The sequence below is a fragment of the Centruroides vittatus genome, unplaced genomic scaffold (genome assembly GCF_030686945.1).
Source record: "Centruroides vittatus isolate TY-2023 unplaced genomic scaffold, ASM3068694v2 contig_854, whole genome shotgun sequence".
NCBI classification, from domain to species: domain Eukaryota; kingdom Metazoa; phylum Arthropoda; class Arachnida; order Scorpiones; family Buthidae; genus Centruroides; species Centruroides vittatus.
In genome coordinates this window covers 405,085-425,491 of record NW_027122558.1, presented here as the reverse complement: position 1 = coordinate 425,491, position 20,407 = coordinate 405,085, and the positions used below count along the sequence as shown (strand labels likewise).

The 20,407-nt window shown below is 27.8% G+C and overlaps 1 protein-coding gene across 2 annotated transcripts in view; it reads left to right on the top strand.

Annotated features, from left to right (window-relative positions):
• Rok (Rho kinase) overlaps positions 1-20,407 on the top strand; it is a 129,590-nt gene that overhangs the window by 53,671 nt on the left and 55,512 nt on the right. For both annotated transcript variants that reach the window (XM_067279044.1, XM_067279043.1), the window contains 5 exons: positions 6,161-6,299; positions 6,372-6,463; positions 6,543-6,702; positions 9,646-9,685; positions 20,280-20,303. In XM_067279044.1, the coding sequence (XP_067135145.1) occupies positions 6,161-6,299; positions 6,372-6,463; positions 6,543-6,702; positions 9,646-9,685; positions 20,280-20,303 (455 nt within the window). The remainder of the gene's footprint in view (positions 1-6,160; positions 6,300-6,371; positions 6,464-6,542; positions 6,703-9,645; positions 9,686-20,279; positions 20,304-20,407) is intronic.

Here is a 20,407-nt window from a genome sequence, read left to right as displayed (position 1 = left end):
TTTTACAAATGATTACTTATCTATAGCTAAAAAAAGTTTAACAATGCTTACCCAAAAATGTTTAAATAAACTTTACTAAATACGAAGAATGATCTATAAAAAGAAAATACAATGACATTGGTGCATTCGAGATTTAATCTTGGGGGAGCAAAGTTGAATGGATAAAAGAAATTTTTAATGCAAATTCAATAAACTTTTCCCTTACGTGACCGCTAATTCATAAATAATGTAGAAATAGAAGACCCCACACAATATAAATAAAAAAAATGAATTTTAATTAGGAAAAGATTTTAGAAAAATTTACTAGTTTTTTTTTTTTTTTTTTTTACTTTGGGGTGCTAGGGTTTCTTGGCCCTCCTCTGGGTGTGCCACTGCAATGAGTCTTAAAGACTAAAGTCTGAAAGCAAGGACAAGGAAGAAAAATATTGCACTATCAATTTTTATTAAATTAAATCTGACAAAATGCACAAAACAAATTGAAAATTTTAATATTCTAAAATGCATGGGCAAATTTGAGATAACATGTATACTTAATTGAATAAAAAAACATATTGAATAATGAAGTTTGTGCTTAAAAATTGTGAAATTTTGTACAGATAATATCCCAAATTCTCAAACTGTGTTAGAGCAAAACTGTGTTGTATGAGGGATACCTGTATTTATAGTCTTTGTATTTACAAATTAAATTAGTTAAGCTAATAGTAAATTTGCAAATCAAAGTTTTAAAATTTGTGAAATATCTTACTGCTGACATTTCTATATTATTTACATAGTGAAAACAACTGTTTTTATATGAAACGATAAATGTATAGTTTATCTACAAAATAAATTTAACTAGGTATTTTCTTACGTAATTTTTTGCAAAATATTTCCTACTCCTTTGAAAACTGTATAATGATGATGATAAACTTAATTATTACAGTCAAACCTGTTTTTATGCGGTGGATAGGAACCACATAAAAAAAAATGCATTAAAAAAAATCGCACGAAACTTCACGAGTGGCTATAAAAAATAGTTTTCGCAACACAATTAAAAAGAATTTTTTTTATGCAGTGAATAGGGACCGCATAAAAAAAGTCTCACATAGAAAATAACTCGTTTTAAAATTGTAGTCTTAGTTTCTAAGGAAATTACCTTCCTCTTTGCTTTGTTTTTGCCCTTATTCATTTTCAGGGTTTATGTCTAAACATAAAATAAAAATCCTAAAATTTTATATCTAAATAGAAAAAATAATACAGTACATTTACCTTCAATTTACACTTTGAAATGAATCTTATCTTAATGGTCCAGGAATGTGAAAGCACTTTGAAGATTTAATTAACGTAATTAAAACAGATGTAGAATTTATTGACAACAGATGTCAGCACTTGACTGCATCGTCTCGTCTATCGTCTGTTTTACATATTTTAGTCCATGTGGTGTTTTGTTGACTTAAAAAAAATAAATTATTTCATTTTTCTCATATTCATACAATAATATTACTATAATAAGTTTATTTAGCTATAATAAGTCAACATGAGACATGACAAAACGCATGAGACTAGTTGCCAACTATACCGCACAAATAAAAAATCGCACAGAAAAAAACCACATTAATAAAAAATCGCATTAAAAAATTGCACAAATAAAAAATCACACAAAAAAAGACCGCATAAAAACAGGTTTGACTGTATAATGTTTTGATTTTTAATTTTTAAATTTTTCTAATTTAAAAAGATATTTTATTAACTTCTGTTTAAAACTGAAATGAAATATTGATATGGTATAGAAATACTGACAGAAAATTGTTCGTATATGTTAAAATACAATATCTATTTGGGTGAAATGATACTTTACAATCCTTAAATGCATGATAGTTTTTGAAATAAAAACAGAAACTTTGTGAGATGCACTTATAGACATGAAAAATTTGAGTTATAATGAACACATCTGAACAGTGAGGGAGCTGGAAATTGTTCTGAAATGATTGAATGAAGAAGTTATGATTAGTATGAGTAAAAAAATTTTGAGTAGCTTGTAGAAATGATTATGCAAGAAAACTGATTTCTACTCATTCTCTTGATAGATCCTTTACTGTTAAGCATAAATTTTGCTGAAGAGTACAAATCACACAAGGAACACACCAGTAATCGAATATTCCAACTTTATTGTACAATGAAATGCATTATGAGCATTCTGTTCCTCTTCAGGCCTTACAGATCTTTGACTATTTCTTAAAATTATGTTAGTGATCACTGGATGAGTCAATTTTGTATTCATAAACTGATAAATAAAATTAAGTTAACATAATGCTATGATATAAAATATTTTTTTTAAATTCAAAAAATAAAAATGGGTGTAATATACCTGTATAAAAGTGAAAGTAAATGTAAATTCTTATAAAGGTTGATTAAAAAAGAAATACATAAAATAAAACTATCATAAAATTTCAAAAATATTAAAAAACCAAAAGGCATGTATATTTATGTAAAAATAAATGTAAATGCTTTAAAATGTTGATTAAATAAAGGAAAGCCTTTTATAATAAAATTAAAAAGAACTTATTAATTACTTTAAAAAAACTTTACTGCACTTGTATTTTCCTCAGCCAAGTTGATATTTACAGATACAGGATATGGTGCATTATAATACATGAGGATGAAAGGAAGTTGGAAGGGATCCACAATGAGCTTGTCTAATTTTGTAGTAATGGCTGTCCAATCTCACTGATAATTACTCCTGTGTTTTAAATTCATTCTGTTTTCTTTAATTTTAATGATTTCTAAATGTTCATAAACTTTTTTTTTTAAGAATTTTAACATTATTTGGCAAGACCTCGCAGTTCCCTTGATTACAATGTATGGCAACTGAGGAATTGGTGTAATTGTACTTGACTGCACAAAGATGTTCTCTAATCCTATTTTTAATGTTCTTTCTGTGTTGCCTAAATGATAATATTTTGGTTGGAAATTTACACAATATTTTGTATACTACATTGTTATTTTGCATTATGTCTGTTTTCTTATTAATTGATTCTTTATTTTTTAACATGATTTTGATATTAAATGTGAGGAGAAGAACAATACTTTATGATTTTAATAATTTTTGTATCTTTTCAAATACTACAGGAGTATAATCAAGCTTCTTATAGATTACTTGTATTGGTTTATAGTTTGGGTAATTATTTAATTGGAAAAATGCAATGTATGTATTTAATTTCATTATTTTGATCTACAATACTGTTTGTGCATGTTTTAATGTTTTGTAATATACACATTAAAAATGTTTTTTTTTTTTGATGTACATAGCTGCACTGGAATAATAATTAATAATTTTACTTACGTCACATTGTTTAATGTATTTTTTAAAAGGTAACTCCTAATCAGATTTCTGGATAATGTCTAAAAAATTTAGCATGCCATTATTTTCTTTTTCTAATTCAAAAATTATATTATTGTGGATGTTATTGGCATGGTCGAGTATTATCTGAGAGTTGGTTAAATCTTTATTGTAAGTAATAAAACGGTTGTCTACATATCTCTTATAAAAAATTATATCGTGGAGGTTTTTAATTATTTGGTCAATTTTTATCATGCATAATTCTGCAAATTTTGGACCTATACATGAGCCCATGAAGATGCCTTCCAATTGTCTAAAAAACTTCTTATTACAAATAAAATAATTATCATCTAAAATAAATTGAGCCAGTTGAATCATCCATTTGTCACATTCTAAGTTATTTAACGTGTCTACTATTATTTATGTGTAGATGGATATATATTTTTAATATCCAGACTCAGGATCCTACTATTTTCATTTATAGCAAGCTCCATAAGGTTTTTAATGAATTGATCTGTATATTTGATGAAAAGGTTTTGAACGTCAGCCCTATTGTTCTGATCTTCCTAAGATTTCACTCTTTCTTTGTACAAGGAATATAGATTGAAAGAGAAGAAAAACTAATGGTTGCCAGGGACTTAAGCTCTCCCCATTGACACAAAAAAAATTTTAAATTTGTTAAACTTCATTTATGATGCTATTAATTATTCAAATATTTTTTTTTTAATTTTTGAGTTAGCCCTCTTTTTTTGAGTAGTTTTGCATGTGCTGCTGTCTGGGAGTAGGCATGTACCAAACTAGATGAGGAGAAATAGAGGGAAATATTTGATATCTGGTTCTAAGAAAGAAAAAATGGTTAATGTTACCCTTGGTGGCAAGATGTGGCCGGGGAAATTTTTCCCTACATTCTAGACGGCAACGGGAAAATTTTTTTCCCTGCGTTCGACGTAGCGGCCGCGTTTCCTATAACCTCGAAATGGAGACGCGCGACAGAATGTGTTGGTGCCGAGATTGTCGAATTATGCAAATTTCGTTTGCAGGGAGTTTAGAAGACAGTGGTGTGTTGCATGTTCAGTGTTGGCATCGAAATTTTTTTTTTTTTTTTACAATATCTGTTTTTTCCGAATTGCTAAAAAGGTAATTTATATTTTTTACGAGTAAAAACAAAGAAATTGCGTTCATTTTGTTGAAATTTCGTGCACGTCATGGGCGACGTTGATTTGAGTTCGAAGGAATTCTGGCCCAAATGTACTACCAGGAAGTGTTATAAAATGATGGAAACAGATTAATCGGAATTGTGATTGAACCCGGCAATTGATAATGCATTCAAATTTGCAGTCAAATTAGGTATACAGCAGATAGAGTCGCCGTGTTCTACGTGCGATAAGACATGCAAATTATATTACAGAAGCGAAAGAAATGAATATCTTCTTAGATGCAGTTCGTGTGCAGTTAAATATTCAGTGTACGAAGGAACTTTTAAAAGCAAATGTGGTCGTCTGTCCTAGGGATGTATCTTGTCATTCATATGGCACTACCTATGTCTAGAATGTGGTGCGACGATTTCGGCTTTAGCATCCGGGATATCTCGAAAAGCTAGTGTAGAACCCGAGACAGTTCCGTCTGCACCCATTCAAAACGTCGATAATAATAAGAAGAAGAAATCAAAGAAGGCTCCAGATAAGGAAACATCAACCACCGCGAGTAAAAAAAGAAGAAATAGAAAGTCATCGACAGTTGCAGCCGACGCAAAACAAGGGGGGAAAAAGGATCTATTATAAATGAAGATCAAAGTTCGAAAGTCGGGAGGAAATGTAAAAAAGGGAAATGACAGACAATCAACATGAGTAAAAAAATGTTTTTTTTCTATTAAAATAGGGTTTACAGTATCTTATAGTATAGGAGTTCCTAGGTTGTATTATTACGAAACAGTGCGCAACGCGCAGTCTCCATAGAAGACGAAGATGGCGACCGGAAACGCGTAAGCCACGTCGAACGCAGGAAAAAAAATTATCCCCGCAGCAGTCTCGAATTAGGGAAAATTTTCCCCGTCGCTGTCTAGAATGTAGGGAAAAATCCCTCTGGTCGCCATCTTGCCACCAAGGGTAACATTAACCGAAAAAATATATATCCATATAAAAAAATTGCATATTTTGAAAAAGTAAATATGAAGAACGCTCAAAACTTTTTAAGTTCATATGTATAATTGAAAAATAAATTACTAAAACTTTTATATTTTGTAATAAAAATTTCTCTGCTCTCTTTAAGACATAGTGTAATCATTTTACACTATAAAATATTATCTATCATACATATAATTTTAAAGATATATTTTGTAATAAGTTTATTGTAAAACAATAATAAATATTTATATAATTATTTTTGGTTGAATATTATTATTTTTATATAAAATAAAGAATTTATATTTAAAAAAAAAAAATATGTTCTATACATGAATGTTCTATACATGAAATATATTAGTGTAACATTTCTCAAATTGTTTCTTATTGGGCTACAATTTTCAAATAGTAGATGTGTTGTACATCTTCACTGTTGTGTGTCTGTCTGTCACCTTCATTAAATTTGTGAACAGAGTTTGATAGATGAAAATCGAGACAAGATATGGAAAGCTTGGGGGCAATAGGCCTCAATTAACTATACACAAATTTTAGCTCTGTACCGGAAGACATACTTTTTTTAACTTAAAAAATGATTTAAAATTACAGCTCAGCATTGCAACACTGTTTTAATAAATAATTGCTTGTATTCTTATCTAACTTATATAGCTTTACATTTCTGTATTAAAATTACATAATAAGAAAACTAAATATAATTTTTCAGGTGACACGCCATTTTATGCAGAATCTCTAGTCGGTACGTACGGTAAAATTATGGACCATAAAAATTCTTTGCGCTTTCCAGACGAAGTAGATATTTCAAAAGAAGCAAAGCATTTAATTTGTTCTTTTTTAACTGAAAGGTAAATATAAATATTTTCTTGTAATTTGAAATGACAAAAATTATTTTAAATATATAACTTTTTTTATTCTAGAGTTCATAGGTTAGGAAAAAATGGAGTTCAGGAAATAAAAAGACATCCCTTTTTTCAAAATGATCAGTGGGAATTTGATAACATTAGAGAATGTAAATTACATTTAATTTATGTAATTTTTCATAAAATTAATTACAATTTAAAATTAAAAATAAATTTTTTTTAATATAGGTGTACCACCTGTAGTTCCTGAGTTATCTAGTGATGATGATACTAGCAATTTTGAAGAAATTGAAAAGGATGATAGTACAGAAGAAACTTTTCCATCTGTAAAGGCATTTGCAGGCAACCACTTACCATTTGTTGGATTTACTTATTCGGGAGATTATAGGTAACATTTAAATTAAAATCATAAATAATTAAGCAATTAATTTTTAAAATTTAATTACTTATACAGGGTGTCCCAGAAGTCTTTCCCTGATTACAAACATGCAGAAGGCAGAAAATATGACACATAGACACATATCTTTTATCTTGAGGTGCAGGTAACATATTCAAGTTTTTGTGTACCACACACACACACACACACCACACACAACACACACACACACAATTAATAAATTTTGACATGTGCTCCTTTCGTCGCTCAAAGAATATCCAAGTGATATTCCAATTCCACCCATGTCTTGGTCAACATATCGTGAGGGATGGATGTTATGACGTCAGTAATTCTGTGCCATAATGCTGCGATGTCGTTCACTGATGTTTGGTAAACCTGGTCCTTGACATAACCCCAAAGGAAGAAATCCAGTGGTGTTATGTCTGGTGATCACGGAGGCCAGTTGATGGGACCACCACGCCCAATATGTCTTCCCGGAAATGCTGTATTTAAATAGGCACAAACATCTAACACCCAATGAGGTGGCACACCACCTTGTTGGAAAATTAAGGTTTCTTTCTCCTGGTTTGAGTACATGTTGTTTGCAAATGGTGTCTGATTCTGCTGTTGTTACGTCACTGGGTCCTGTAACAAACAAAGTTACAGTGAGTATGTATGTACACACAAAAACTTGAATATGTTACCTGCATCTCAAGATAAAAGATGTGTGTCTATGTGTCATATTTTCTGCCTTCTGCATGTCTGTAATCAGGGAAAGACTTCTGGGACACCCTGTATAATTAAATTGATGTAATTTATCATAAATAACTTTTGAAACTAATAACAATTTTTTTTCTAATTTACAAAAACATTCATTTTTATTTTTGATATTAATTATAATTTTTTCAGTTATTCATTTAATTTGTGGATGTTCGAAACCAGCGGCTCTTAACCTTTTTTGACTTGCATATCCCTTGGCAGCCTGTTTTCCTAAGTTTTATTTCCCATTTCTTATTTTTGCTAAGCTTTATTTTGTGTATTTGTTCAACAGTGGCATCTTGGTCAGTTATATGGCACCATACAATTGCATACATTTTAATTTTAAAACTAAGCATCAAGTGCCATGATGATGCCAAAGACCTCAATGCAGAATCCGAATATTCTTATAGTGCATCTGCCGTTATTAATTTTTTTCTCATACTCCTAAACTACCAAGAGCATATATCCAGATGGAAATTGCTGTTCTAAACAATAAATTGCTTAAATACAAGTGGTACACCTATATAATAAAAAATTTATTTATGATTGCTTTTTGATAAATAATATCAAAAATAATAGGTACTATTTCCATCAAAATTAGATTATGATCTGTTTTAAAATATTGCATATTTGAACATTTTTAATATATTGTAATTAAATTTTTTAATTATTAATATTTGTCTTTACATATTGATGTGAATAGAATGATAGATATTGTTTTTGATATATCAATTTTGCCATATTTTGAGATACAAACCATTAAATATTTGGTATTCTGAAGATATTTTACCAAAATATTTTCTTTAGTAATTTTAAAGTGAAATAAATTTACTATATTAAGTATAATTTTTTTACTTTTTACTGAATTTCTATAAGAACTAATTAGTTCAAAACAATACTTGCCTTGTCAAATACCTTTATTTTATAAATTTCTGTTCAACAACAATACATGTTTTTCAGGATCTTCAGTATGGAATTTTATATTATTCTTATCAGTTTTGATAAGACATCTTTTCAATAAAACAATCATAAAAACTTCCATGTAAAAACAAGCTATCTTATCTGCACATATATCCAATTCAAAAAATTTGAATCTAAATATAAATACAGTGAAACTTCTCTAACTCAAACATCCGTAACTCAAGTATTTCTTTAAGTCAAAGAAAACAAAGCACTCGGTAGGTCTCAATGGAACTGTATAGGGATTTAACGTCTTTAACTTGAATATTCTCTGAGTTGAAGTTTTTCATGGTCCCCCGACACCGATTCATATTAAAACTTTCAACTTCCTTGACTCAAATTTTAATATTTATTTTATCCAAAGTGATTCTAATTATCTGATTTCTGTGAAATCTTAAGACAATTAGTTGTATCTACTCTCCAACACCCATTTTTAGACAATGTTTCAGTTTAAAGCAAGAGGTCCTCTCTCTTTGTCTAAACAAGATGTACCTGCAAAACTGTTTGATTCCATTAGTTACATTGAACATTTTGCTGAAAGGTGTTTAAAATGAAAAACAGTAACAAAGATTCTTTATATAAAGCAAGAAGGTAAAAATAAAAACTATTCAAAATTGGCATTTTTACTCTATTGTTTTCTATCTTGAATTATCTGTAACTTGAAGTTTTTACCTGCCTCTTGGAGTTTCGAGTTAGAGAAGTTTTATGGTGTTTGTCGTCATTTAATCAGTAATCACTATCTTTGATACCAAACCTTAATATCGTATTGGAAACTCAGTAAATTAAGTATCACAGTGCAGTTCCATGACTGATAATTCTTCTTTCAATCTAAAATAAAAGTTTCCTCCTTTATTAAATAATATAAAAGAAGTTATTAGGAAAAGAAAGTCCAGGAATGTTACTTTTTTTGTCTTTCATTTGTAATAAATTTTCTCTTAAAAAATGAAGAATAAATAAAAAGTAAAACTTTCAAAATAAGTTTTGCTACATTTTTTCATAATTAGTTATTAAATGTTAGAACTACTTAGAATTGCAATAAAATTAAATTCTTAACTAATTGAAAAAGAATGAAATTTTAATAATTCAAATATTTTTTGACTTTAGTATAGTTCAACACACTTAAAATTTTCAATGTGGTATGCCCTCTTATATTCTTAAAATGCTTAAGAACTTATATTTTTAGTTTTATACTTCATGGCATTTAAAGCTTATGTAAATTTTAATTTTTTTTTTCAGGCTTTTGTATAAAGATAATGTCAAGTCAAATGTAGATGAGGTATGCTAAATTTGAGTTTTCAAAATTTAATAATATATAGTTTTACTTTAACATGTGAAATGTAAATAAATAAAACAACTTAAAGCAATGCTAAAGAAGAAAAATTCAATTTAAATATATCTCTGTGAATATAGTCTGTAAAAGGAAATTATCATCATATTGATAAAAATAAAGTGATGATATTAATGATATTATAGAGAAAATGCATATTATGATTATTTTTTAGGACATGGCTATTTATACATACAGTATGTATATGCAATTGGCTATTTGACTGTATGTGCTATTATTACAATTAATATTTTGATAGTAACTACACAATTATAAATAAAACTATAATTATAAATAATTATAGTTTTATTTATTAAAGCTCAGTCACAATGTTGTTCAATAAAGTAATCAATAAACTATGAAGTATCATTAAATCAGTGAAATATAGGTACTGAAATTTAAAGCAGATTGGTAGGTATACCAATAAAATAAAATAAATATATTATTTTTTATTCTGTATTTTAATTTTTGTGGTCTGCTTAGTCTTTTTCTTCGGACGTCCTTTGGATTTAACTTTAGTTTTGAATTTTAAGTTTTTATTTGATTGATTTGAACAAGGAACATTGATTCGTTATTAGACCGAATTTGTTCTTCAGGTTCTTCTGGTTCAATTATACTAAGCACACTACTCTTTATGCTCAAAAAGAGAAATTCCATTTCTTGCATTGCTTTCTATTACTTTTAATTCCTCTACATATTTATTGAAGGTTTGCGTTCCACAATTAGACAAAATATCTGCAATATTTTTAGTTATTGCCAGTGCTGTGTTAATTTTTTCCCTATCCAATATTTTGTTGGGACAATCAAAATCATCAGTAAAAGTTTCATCTTCAATGTCTACATTTACATCATCTGTATCCATACTTAGTGCATTTTCAATTGAAATAATATATCTTGCATGAAAGCAAGTTTTTGAAAATATGTCCAAATTATTATATTTTCTTATCATAAGAATATGACAACATGGTGCACTAAAAGAATTCCAAAATGAACAAGAACATGTTTCCACCAATGTATTATAAAATTTTGATATTTTGCTATCAAGATTTTCCTCATTGCCATTATTTTTAATTTTTATTTCGGACTCTAAAGTTTTAAATAATTTTAACTGTCTATGAAATAATTTTATTCCTGTCTCTGTGAGGGCTTCAGAACATCCTTCCAGTATCTTTCTTATTTCGATATCACTATTCATAATTTTAAAAACTTTTTGTTTATTTTTGGCTAATTTGTTATTTATTCTTGAATCAATACAGTTTATGATCTCCTTGATACATAAATAAATTGTTGACAAACTATGATATTCGGTTTGTATGTATTGTTTAAGTGTCCAAAATGTGATTGTTCAATTCTGTTTATTGTGGAGTCTCCCATTAATCGTAAACGTTTTCTAAAAGAATGTACCCACATTTCTTTACAGCTATCCCAATTTTTAAGGAATTGTTTCTCAAGTGATACATATTTATTAGTGATGTAACAAATATTCGGTTACTACCCGGTATTCGGCCGAATACCGAATATTTAGTCACTATTCGGCCGAATACCGAATACCTAAAAACAGGAGTAAGAAATAACAAAAACACAGTAAATTAATCATTTTGGTAACTTTTATTAATGCTGAAAATTAAATTATAATTATTAAAGTTAATAAGAAATACCATCTAACTCTAGTATTAAATTATTTCGTAATTAAATAATAATATAGTGTTTATCTAGCCCGTTATCTTATGGCATTGATGGCGTGTAGGTTAGAATGTATCGGGCATTAATGTTATTGTTTTGTTAATTATGTTATATTCGTATTCGCGTATATTTTAATATTTTTTACGATATTTTAAAATGATTTACGAAACGTTTTATTGAAACTTATCGTATTTAAAGAAAGAATTATTTATCTATTTCCAGAAGATGAGTAACTAATATATAATTTATTTTATATATAAAGCAAAGAATGAGCATTTTTCATTATATGCAAAAGATAACATTTGAAATCATGTTAATTTTAAAAATATTGACAAAAACAATAACAACAAAATATCACAAAGCTTCGCAAATAGAAACACCCCAATAATATATTTGAACTGTTCCACAACTGGGGAGAAACTAGACCATAAATCTCCCCACTAAAGTATATTCTTAAGGTACTATTCAGTCTATAAATACGTAGTAAAAACAAAATTTTAGTGCTTAATTAAAGAGTAAAAAAGATCGATTGATCGCAAATAAAATAACTTATAAGTTATAACTTACATCTAAATACCAACAACTGCCGAATCGTATTGGGCTATTTACGGCTATTACATAAATTATAAATCAATTTGGCACTAGAGGTAGACGTTAGGCTCTATCTCATATTAACTTTAATAATTATAATTTATACCTACTAGAAAAGAATCGTAGTGACAGCAGGCCAATAGAGAGCAGGGTGCGCGATCCTTGCCATAATTTTTGCACGCCAATTTTTGTACGTGCATTAATCAAGCCGAATATTCGGCCATTCGGCCACGCTCCTGGCCAAATATTCGGTATTCGGCCACTCTCTTAGCCGAATATTCGGTATTCGGCTGAGGTCGAATATAGTATTCGTTACATCACTAATATTTATCTTTTGTTCCTATAAAAACTTGTACAGATTTACAAATTTCCAAAAATTCTTCTTTCTATTCTTCATATGATTGTGAATACAAGCATTTCTTGAATTCATCCAATATTTTATGCTTCTCATCAATTTGGCAATTATATGCAGTAGAAACTAACTTTTTAATATATTTAATAATGTGAAATTTGCAAAGTAAAATGGTTGCACTGGAAAAAATCTCTCTTATTGCTTTTATTTTGGTAAAATCTTTGTCAATTAAAAAAACGGATGGATTAGTCATACATATTTTTAAGTTCATTCATACAATACGTGAATGTCGAATATGTTTCTTTAGCAATAAATGCTGTAGCTGCATTCCGATTTGTCGGTTATACTAGAGTAATAACAAAATCCTAAAAGTTTATAATTTTCAACATTAAACCCGAAAGAAACATCTATTTGTATAACTGGGCACTGAGAAATATTATAATTTAGAACCATTTCTGAGGAGGCTATAAATAGTGATTCCACTTCTTCGGCATCTTTTTTTATAGTGTACACACCACCATTTTCTTCGATTTCTGCTAAAAATTTCATTAAATTACTTTGGTCTGTTTCTGTAGATGTAGGAAAAAGTTTTTTTTGCAAATTTTGAATGTCCTTTCATATAAACTTTTTTCCACTTTTCTTATTCAAAATACTTGCAATCATTCCATCTTTGGCACTAGATAATAACAAATCCATTGCTGTATCATAGTCATTTTCATTCATTTTTTTGCCTTGCCATAATATCCATATTCTTCTTTTCCAATTGTATGATTATGACTAAGTAACATTTTTGTTAGTGTCCATTTTTCATTTTTACCTCTATAAAAATTTATTTGTGCTGTTACAACGCTTGTAATAATAATGTTGATTTGAACGTTTTCCCTGACATTTTGAAATTTGCTTAATACCATGACAACATTTGTATAAAACTTGTTTTTGAGATCGACTTCTAATGACAAATGGATGATAATGTTCTCTGCAAAATGCATTAACAGACGTTGATAATTGTTTATAGTCATTGAAATTTTGGCTAACATTTAAATTATGTTCATTAATGTTATTTTCATTATCATCAGATATTTGTTCTGTCATCTGAAATTAAGGTTAGAATATTTAAAATATAATTATAAATAAAAATTCACTCACTAATACCTTTTCAATATTTTCAGGATCCATATTTTCAATTGACACAAACAAACAACTATGGCATAATAAACGATTCACTTAACATAACTTGGCTATCCACATAACTTAACTCTTACCAAGATACCACACCTACAGAATGAATATTATTGCATGGCAGATGACACCCATAGTTACTGTCACCAGCGGAAAAGTCCATTTTAATACAATACTATAGGGGTGTCAGGTTTAGCTGAATGAGTGGTTTTGGCATTGCCAACTTGTATACATACTATAATTATGTATAAATAGCCAGTTGCATATAACATACTGTATGTTTAAATAGTCAATTGAGTATACATACTGTAATAAATAGCCACTTCGTAAATTTTATGAGACTTGATGATAAATAAAAAAATGTTTGATTGCTAAATGCTTGATTATGATGCCACTAAAATGCAATCTGCTGGTATTATAAGATAAATTATTTTAATTTTATTGTTTTATACTTAAAACAGAAAATTGTATTTAGAATACTAATATAAACATTCAAATATCATTGATTTTAATTTATCATATGCATATTATTTATTTTATTAGTATTTATATACTAGATAATGGTGCTTATCAAAAATAATAATTATTTTTATTTTTAAAACATGAATTAATAGAATGATTTTTTAAATATAAATTTTTCTGTAATACATTTTTTTTTCTTACTATTATTTACTGAATTTGAAGTTTACTATTAATTTTAAGATTCAATAGTTTTTTTTAACAAAGTTCACACATTCACTATTTGCCAAATGCCTGATATTACCCTTTTGCCAAACTGTTTGTCACTCCGTGAACACACATGTACACACATTCGATTAATTGCCAGGCTCATTGCATGCACTGGCTCATTACTCAGTGAGCCAGTGCATGACTCATGACTCAGTGAGCCAGTGCATGACTCATGACTCAGTGAGCCAGTGCATGACTCATGCACTGGCTCATTGTGGAAACAACAAATGTTAATCCTAGATCTAGAAAATGGACTAATCTCAAACAATAATTTTTGCTACTGTTTTTATAGTTCCAGTAGTTCATATCTGTTAATGAAAAAAACCTGAAAGAAGATGATAATGTATGGTATCACTTCATCAAAGAAGAAAAATGTAAAAATGGAAAAGAAGGGAATTTTGTTTTTAAAAACAACACAATAAAACCATGTTATAAAAAACAATCAGAAAAAAACTACATAAAAAAACAAAATAAATATTTAAACTATAAACCAAATAGAAAAAAATAAATTAAATTCAAAAATAAAAGTCTAGGTCTAGGTCTTTTATTTGCTAAGAAAGCAGTGGATAGTCTAGGTCTAGTTTAAAAAAGGTTAAAATAGCAATACTGATGAACAAAAACAACAGAATACACAAATGTGTGGAGATGAATATCTGTCTCCTTTGATTTGGCACAACTTACCGAAAAGAATCAGGAAATGGTGAATATCAAATACAAGTAAACCTTCTTGCTACTTGGTGTTTGCTGAATGTTTACTCTGCATTTGGTAAATAGTGAATGTGTGGATGAGGACTAATGTAAATTTAAATTTTGTATTGTTTATTTGTGAAATGTTTGTTTTGTATTGCTTATTGTGTATTTTTTTGCTTTCCTCTTTCCTGTGATTCTGTGATGTTGTCTTCAGCCTGATAAGGTAATGTATTTATAAAAATTTGTTTTTGCATATTATACTGTGTACATTTGTTATTTCATAAAATGAGGTATCTGAAATCCTTAACTCTCAGGACAATATTACGTTCATCATATTTGATATTTTATTATCTAATGATGATTACTGTTTTTAATGATTATAAGGTCTTTATAATTTTTGTAATATGTGAAAATTTACTATAACATCATTGATTCGAGTGTACCTTGCTTAAGTTCAAATTATATCAACATGAATTATATATTTAAACTTAACGAGTTTTGGATTTCACATACCTTACAATATGTAATTTAACTTCTTTGCTAATGAATTTTTAAAAAAATAGAAAAAATAAAAACAATACACAAATAATTCTTCTTAAACATTACCTGAAAACAAGAATACACTAAAACAGTCTTTAGTAAGGCTCTTTAACTGTTACTGATCAATGTTTGTAAACATATATTTTATTATTAATTTCTTACTTGAATGTAATGACATTTATATCTTAGAATTATTAGATTAATTTGAAATAAACATTACAAGATGAAATTCTAAACATTTAATATATTCCAAATACTATAATCTAAAAAAATGGTATGGTAAAAATTGATATTAAATATAATAATGAAATTCTATAGAAACATTGAGTTGAAAAATTTTTATATTTATTTTGCTCATTAAAATATGAAGTTTTGATTAACAAAAATACTAATTAGTTGTAAATTAATTTTAAGCATCATCTATGTTTTATGCTGAAATAGACTTGAACTGATCACTCTGTTAGACAATTAGTGTTGGTCGTTTTTAACGGTGATTTTAAATTGAGAAGAAATTTTTAAATAAAGAGCTGACATTAAATTATACTGATTTTCTTTTAGCTTCATTTTCTACATCTTTTTATGATTTAATGATTGAACATTTGTCATAATATTTTCTTCCTAATTTTTTCATAAATATATGGAAACCAATGTAGTTAGATATTAGTTAATCTTGAACAATAAATTTCTTGTAGGAAACATTACATTAAGGCTGCATATAATATATTACAGTGTGATTTCAATTTACAAGTGCTTAATCTACAAGAATTTATGCAACAAACTATTTCCTTTTATCTATTTTTCTAATTTCAGATGAAACAATTGATACAATGAACACTAACCAATAGTTAAAAGAACAAAATATTCTAGTGATGAGTGCAATTAGTTTGGAATTCTTGCATGCTCTGATTAGTTGGCCCATAGGTTCTAGTACCCCAGTGTTTTGTTTTGTTGACATTATGTCTTCGTTTGCTAAGGATAGTGCTATTAATATTTGTTCCAATGCAATTGTGCAGTTTAACTTGTTAAACAAGGGATTGGAAAAAATCTTGTGTTTAAAGAGATATGACTTTAAGAGGGAAAAGTATAGCAAAACCTTAGTGTAATTTGTATAGCAAAACCTTAATAATTTTGCTATACAAATTTCCCTTACAGTGTGAGTGGTAAAAACAATTTTGTCTCTGGGTACATAGAAAGAAATTTTCAGAGTATAAAGAGTTAATGAATCTTATCTCTATGACACAGACCTTTCTACCATTATATAAATAATCTCTATTTAAATGGAGAAACAACAGACTTACTTAAAATACCCACACTCCAACAGTAATGTGTGATATTATAATTAGAGCTAACGTTTTTGGAGTTCTTATGCCTCCATCTTCAGGTTCTGCAGTCATTTGAACATAGAACAGATTTTTGCAAATATGGCATCTGGAAAAAATTGAAATTTACAAGGCAGCAAAGGATCAACTAACTATGAAGACAGCAACTCATTGGCCCAGGTATGGAGAACCTTATATGAGATATAAAATAATATCACACTGCAAACAAGTCATTAGCACTAATTGAACAATAGTAACATATAAGTGCTATTGTTCTAGTGTTAATATCACATGTTACTGCTGGAGTTTGGGTATTTTAAGTAAATCTTTCTTTCATTGATTGCAATTTTATTTATTAAAAAACATGAGTAGAGTAACTGGATAATGCCAAAACAGAGTACATATTTCTAGCATAAGAATTAATGGAAAAATTTTTCCTTATTCATAAGATTTTGATTTACAAGAGATTTTCAAGAACAGGTAGGTTTTCATAAATTAGAGTTACATCTGTATGATGATGTACTCACTTTATTAAAATAGCATCTTATATAAAATAATGCATATTAAATGAATAGCAATCTAACCACAAATATACGAGGTTCAAACATACAAGTAAAATTTGTATAATATTGCAGACTTTTCTAATTTCTTTCGACTATTCTCTTCCATTTTGTATCCTGAAGTAAATTTGTTGTATTTTTATGCTTTGTATCAGTCATACATGAATTTTTGTCATATTGTTGTTAATATGTAGTACAAGAAAGCTTTTGTCTACATGTTATTTGGTTGAAATGAAGAAAATAACAAGACAATGTTGTAATTATAAAACTAAAAGCAAAATAAACTACCATATTTACTCTCATATAAGACAGCCTCGCATATAGGACGAGGTGTGACTTTAAAGATCAAAATAAAGAAAATTAGATGTATTAATACAATTCTAATTTTATTTCATTTAATCACAAGTAAAATATCAAGTTCACGTAAATGCACACATTGTCTTGCAAAAATTACTGGCATTTTAAACTTTAAGGAAAAATCTTGTAAAATCGACAACATAATTTGTTCATGTAAAGCGGGACACAATCAGAAACCTTTTTTTCCCAATTCTTAACAGTCGAATCCACTCTCCGTTGATTATACTTATGAGTTTTTTTTAATTCTGATTTTCAAATAATCATCTGTTTTCACCTGGGAATGGATTAAAACATTGTGTTCTTGTGTGATTTTGGAATTTCAATCTGGCATTCAATTCAAAACCTTTGCTTTTCCTATTGCTATTCGTCTTTACTCCTGACAATATACAAGAATGATTCAAATGACCCAGATAAAATACTTATGTTTTTAAATACAAGAGGGTAAGCATCCGATAAAAAATGCGAATACATGGTTCACAAAAATTATTTGCATAAATGCAAATAATCTTTCGCTTGCACGTATAGGATAACCTAGGAATTTGAAGCTGTGATAAATTAATAAAAACCTCATCTTATATGCAAGTAAATAGGGTATATGTACCAGTTCTGGCCAGAAAAAAAATTTAATTTAAAAATATAATCACAAATGAAACAAACTTTTATTGTTAACTGTGTGAACAGTTAACAATAAAAGTTTGTTTCATTGGACAGATTTGAATATGTGGTGATTATATTTTTAAGTTAAATTTGTTTTCTGGCCAGAACTGGTACACTGGCCAAAACTGGTACATCTACCCTACAGTATTTAAAAAAAATGCAAACTTGTTAAAAAATATAGTTTATTTTGCTTTTTTGATTTATTATATAATTACATTGTTGCCTTTGTTAGTGTGCTTTTTCTCTTCAGTAGCATTCAATCAAATAAATCAAGATTAGTAACATTCTGATAGGAATATTACTAATTCTAATTTATGTTTATACTTAGTGAGAAGTTTTGTTCACTTAGCAGAATTTAATATGATTATATTATTATATAAGTAGTAGAATAATTACATAAGTAGTAGAGAATATTTGGAAAAACAAATATCACATTTTTTTTATCAGTAGATAATCCTCCTATATCACAGTAAATTCTGCAGGAACTTAATTTATAATTAATTATGATTATTACACTACATTTCTATTGTGTGAAGAATGCTTAATATTTCACTTTGATGGATCTTTACAGCTGAATTGCATAATTATAATTGTTTTTACATTTTAATATATATTAGTAATGGTTGAGGTATTAATACCATTTCTCTATTAAGTTCAGAGGATGATTTTATTAAAGATATATTATCAGATTTCAGATTATCAAATTTGATTCATTTCCCTGTTATTTTACAAGTTTTGACAAGGTTATCTTTGTACTAATAGGTAACGTGAATTTCTGTTTTTATGTCTGACATTGTTTAAATAGTTGAACCATAGCAATAACAAAACAAAAGTGAATATTTTGCTTTAAGCATTGAAAACACCATCTAAACTCAGCCTGTTACTATATATTTATTACTATAAATTCACCATGAACTTGTTGAATACCATTGTATGTAAAGGCATAGTGCTAAAATGTTTTTCAGTTTCAATACTATTCTTTTGATACTGTAATATAAATTTTTATTCAAATAAGCTGATTTGTGTGAATATGTTATCATTTTTTAAATGTAAATTTAATTTTGAGAAGATATTACAAAATAAACAATTGATTTATACAAGTGTTGATTGATAAATAAGATTTTTATTTTTATAAAATTAGTTTAGGAAGAGGTAGAATAATGTGACCATTTTAAAAATAATACTTTGTTTTAATCGTACATATCTATTTTTCAAGATAATCTTTATTTAAAGTGGCAATTTATCCAAATATTCTATTCATTTTTTCATTCTATGCACGAAAAAACTGGTTTTTTCTTGATCCATTCCAGTATACAGTTTGCACAGAATATCTGACATTAGGATAAACAAATCAATTTGGTGACATATTGTAAAACTACAAGCCCTTAAGTGCTATATCACAGAGCAAGCTCAGAAAGAACAGTCAGTTTATTGTGCCATGATATAATGCAAGGTTACATTCAGTAAGGAAATAATGAAGACATTTAATGGGTTATTCCTTATCACAGTCCAAATCTGACACTACCAGAATTTTGGCTTCTCCCAAAATTAAAGATGTTAAAAAATCAGTATTTTTCATTGGATGCCAAAGTTCAAGTCACTTTATAGGAAAGAATCGAGTAAACATCAGAAAGTTATTTTCATGCATGGAACACAAAATTGAATAGAATATATGGGAAAATGTGTCAATCTAAATGGTGATTATATTGAAAAACTAATATGTATGATTAAAAAATAAACGATTTTTATTACTCTTTAAAACATTACATTATTCTACTTCTTTCCAAACTAATTTTATAAAAATAAAGAACTTATTTATCAATGAATCCTCATATTTCTAAATTTTATATTTTAAAATTAATATGTATTTCTTTTTATTTAAACAGACAAGGATGGCCAATAATATTTCTGTAAGTATTTTACAATAAATATCACGAAATACAGTCTAATTTTATGGAATTTTATAAAAATTAACATTATTAATAATTTAAAATAAAAATTGTAAAAGGTTTTC